The sequence below is a fragment of the Rhinolophus ferrumequinum genome, chromosome 13 (assembly GCF_004115265.2).
Source record: "Rhinolophus ferrumequinum isolate MPI-CBG mRhiFer1 chromosome 13, mRhiFer1_v1.p, whole genome shotgun sequence".
Taxonomy (NCBI): Eukaryota; Metazoa; Chordata; class Mammalia; order Chiroptera; family Rhinolophidae; genus Rhinolophus; species Rhinolophus ferrumequinum.
The window spans coordinates 17,507,149-17,508,930 of NC_046296.1; the positions used below are offsets into that span (position 1 = coordinate 17,507,149).

The 1,782-nt window shown below is 53.1% G+C and overlaps 1 protein-coding gene across 2 annotated transcripts in view; it reads left to right on the top strand.

Annotated features, from left to right (window-relative positions):
- The window catches only part of M1AP (meiosis 1 associated protein), a 61,799-nt gene extending 60,070 nt beyond the window's left edge, over positions 1 to 1,729 (top strand). Inside the window, exons 8-10 of one of the 2 annotated variants that reach the window (XM_033125046.1) lie at positions 408 to 548; positions 1,021 to 1,032; positions 1,535 to 1,729. In XM_033125046.1, coding sequence (XP_032980937.1) covers positions 408 to 548; positions 1,021 to 1,032; positions 1,535 to 1,708 — 327 coding nt within the window. In that variant the 3' untranslated portion in view covers positions 1,709 to 1,729. The remainder of the gene's footprint in view (positions 1 to 407; positions 549 to 1,020; positions 1,033 to 1,534) is intronic. The other variant, XM_033125047.1, reaches the window with a different exon arrangement.
- The last annotated feature ends 53 nt before the right edge of the window (positions 1,730 to 1,782 follow it).

The window sequence follows — 1,782 nt, forward strand, 5'->3', positions numbered from 1 at the left end:
GTCCTCTGGTTATGCTCACCTCACAGGCAGGCCGAGAACTCACTGTACTCTCCTTGTAGACTGTGAGCAGCCCCAGGCCACGGACACACCCTCCCTCAAAGCCACGCACACTGGATCCCTTGTAATCTCACAGCACTCCCGAATCTCCTGGCACACTTCTAGGGCCAGAGTATTCAGTGGCCCTAACCCCTTAGTGTTGCTCCGACTTCTTCCACCTGTGCCTGACACTTACCTCCCAACCACTCCAACCTGGGGACCAGAACACTCAGCGGGACATACAGCCTTCAGAGAGAGGTGGGCCCTGGCTCTTCACACCTCCTCCAGCCTCACACTCAAAGGGCTCTGCCTGACATCTTGTGTTCTGTGACCTCAAGTTCCCCAGGTGAGGCTCCTCCTCTCTTCCTCAGGGCGTGCTGGATGGCCTGGAGCTAGAGCCTACCTACAACCCCTTGCAGATTTGCAGCCGCCTGTACTCACACCTGAATAGCACCTTTGCCAAGCCCCAGGGCCGACTCCACCCAAGCTGGGAGAGCCGGGCCCTGAGAAAGGTACAGCTCCCCTCTTTACATCCCTCCCTCCCCTTTATGCCCAGATTCCAAGAGACCCCTCTTCCCTTATCCCTAACTCCCCCCAATCCCAGGAAGTAGCCATTTTCCCTGGATCTCCTCTGGTGGAGGGGAGAATCAGGCCAGGAGAGGAAGAAAAAGAGGGGGCTTTTACCCTGGCAAAGGAATTTACAACCCCTCCCCTGTGGGGGGTACCTCTTCTGCTTGGGCACTGACATATAGCTTAATTGTGGTGTTTATAATAACTCATTAGTCATTTAACAGACCATTGTCCCACTAAGTGAACTGGCTGCACTGGAATTACAACCATAACACTCCCCTTGAAAGAAAAGCTAAAGGGAAGGTGGGGAAAGAAATGCCCCAGGGAAGAGAAATTAGCAAATTGGCCACCAGTCATTTCCTAGGTTGTGTGACAAGCACTTTCACGAATATTTGTCTCATTTAATCCTCACAGCATCCCGGCAAGGTAAGTGTGACGCTCATTTCACAGGTGAGCAAAGGGGGAGGTTGATCAAGGTTAGTAACTTAGAGGCAGGACTCTAGTGACACGGATGAAAGAGAGAAGAGTAATTGAAGGTGGAGAGTCATTTTTGTGAAATCCATAATTTATATTTGGGCTTCCTTTTACCCTTATTAATTTTTTCTAGTTTTTCAGTAACAGAGCCTTTAGGAAAACTCCTGTTTTGCCGTAGCTGAAGTTACAAGAGAAAGATGTTCCCAGACCTCAGTCAACCTAGTGGGAGCAGTACCCACCATAAGCTAGCTGGTGGGCAAGCTGACAGGGGCGACATCCCCCAAGGCATGGGCACTGGGGAGGCTGGAGCTCCAGACTCCACTGCCCTGAGCCTTGAGGCTGTCACTCCAGGGATAGGGCGAGTGAAGGAATTAGGACAGGAGACCCAGCAGGGAACGGGATAGATCAGGAACTCTGTCTAGTCTTCAGAGACGGCTCTGCTTACTCTTTTCAGGCTGGGCAGTTGCAGGCAAACCGAGTTCGAGCCACAGTGGCCCCCCTGCCTATGACTACAGCCCCGGGCAGAGCCCCCAAGGTGCCAGCAGCCAGCAAAGCCTCCTCAGAAGCACTCTTCCAGTTTTCCAAAGAGGAGGAAGATGAGGAGGAGGAATACCCCTCAGGGCCTTAAGCCACCAGCGCCAGAGCCTGGCTGCCCTGCTCAAGCACATCCACGCTAAGGCTCACACGATGGCGTTGGGGTCA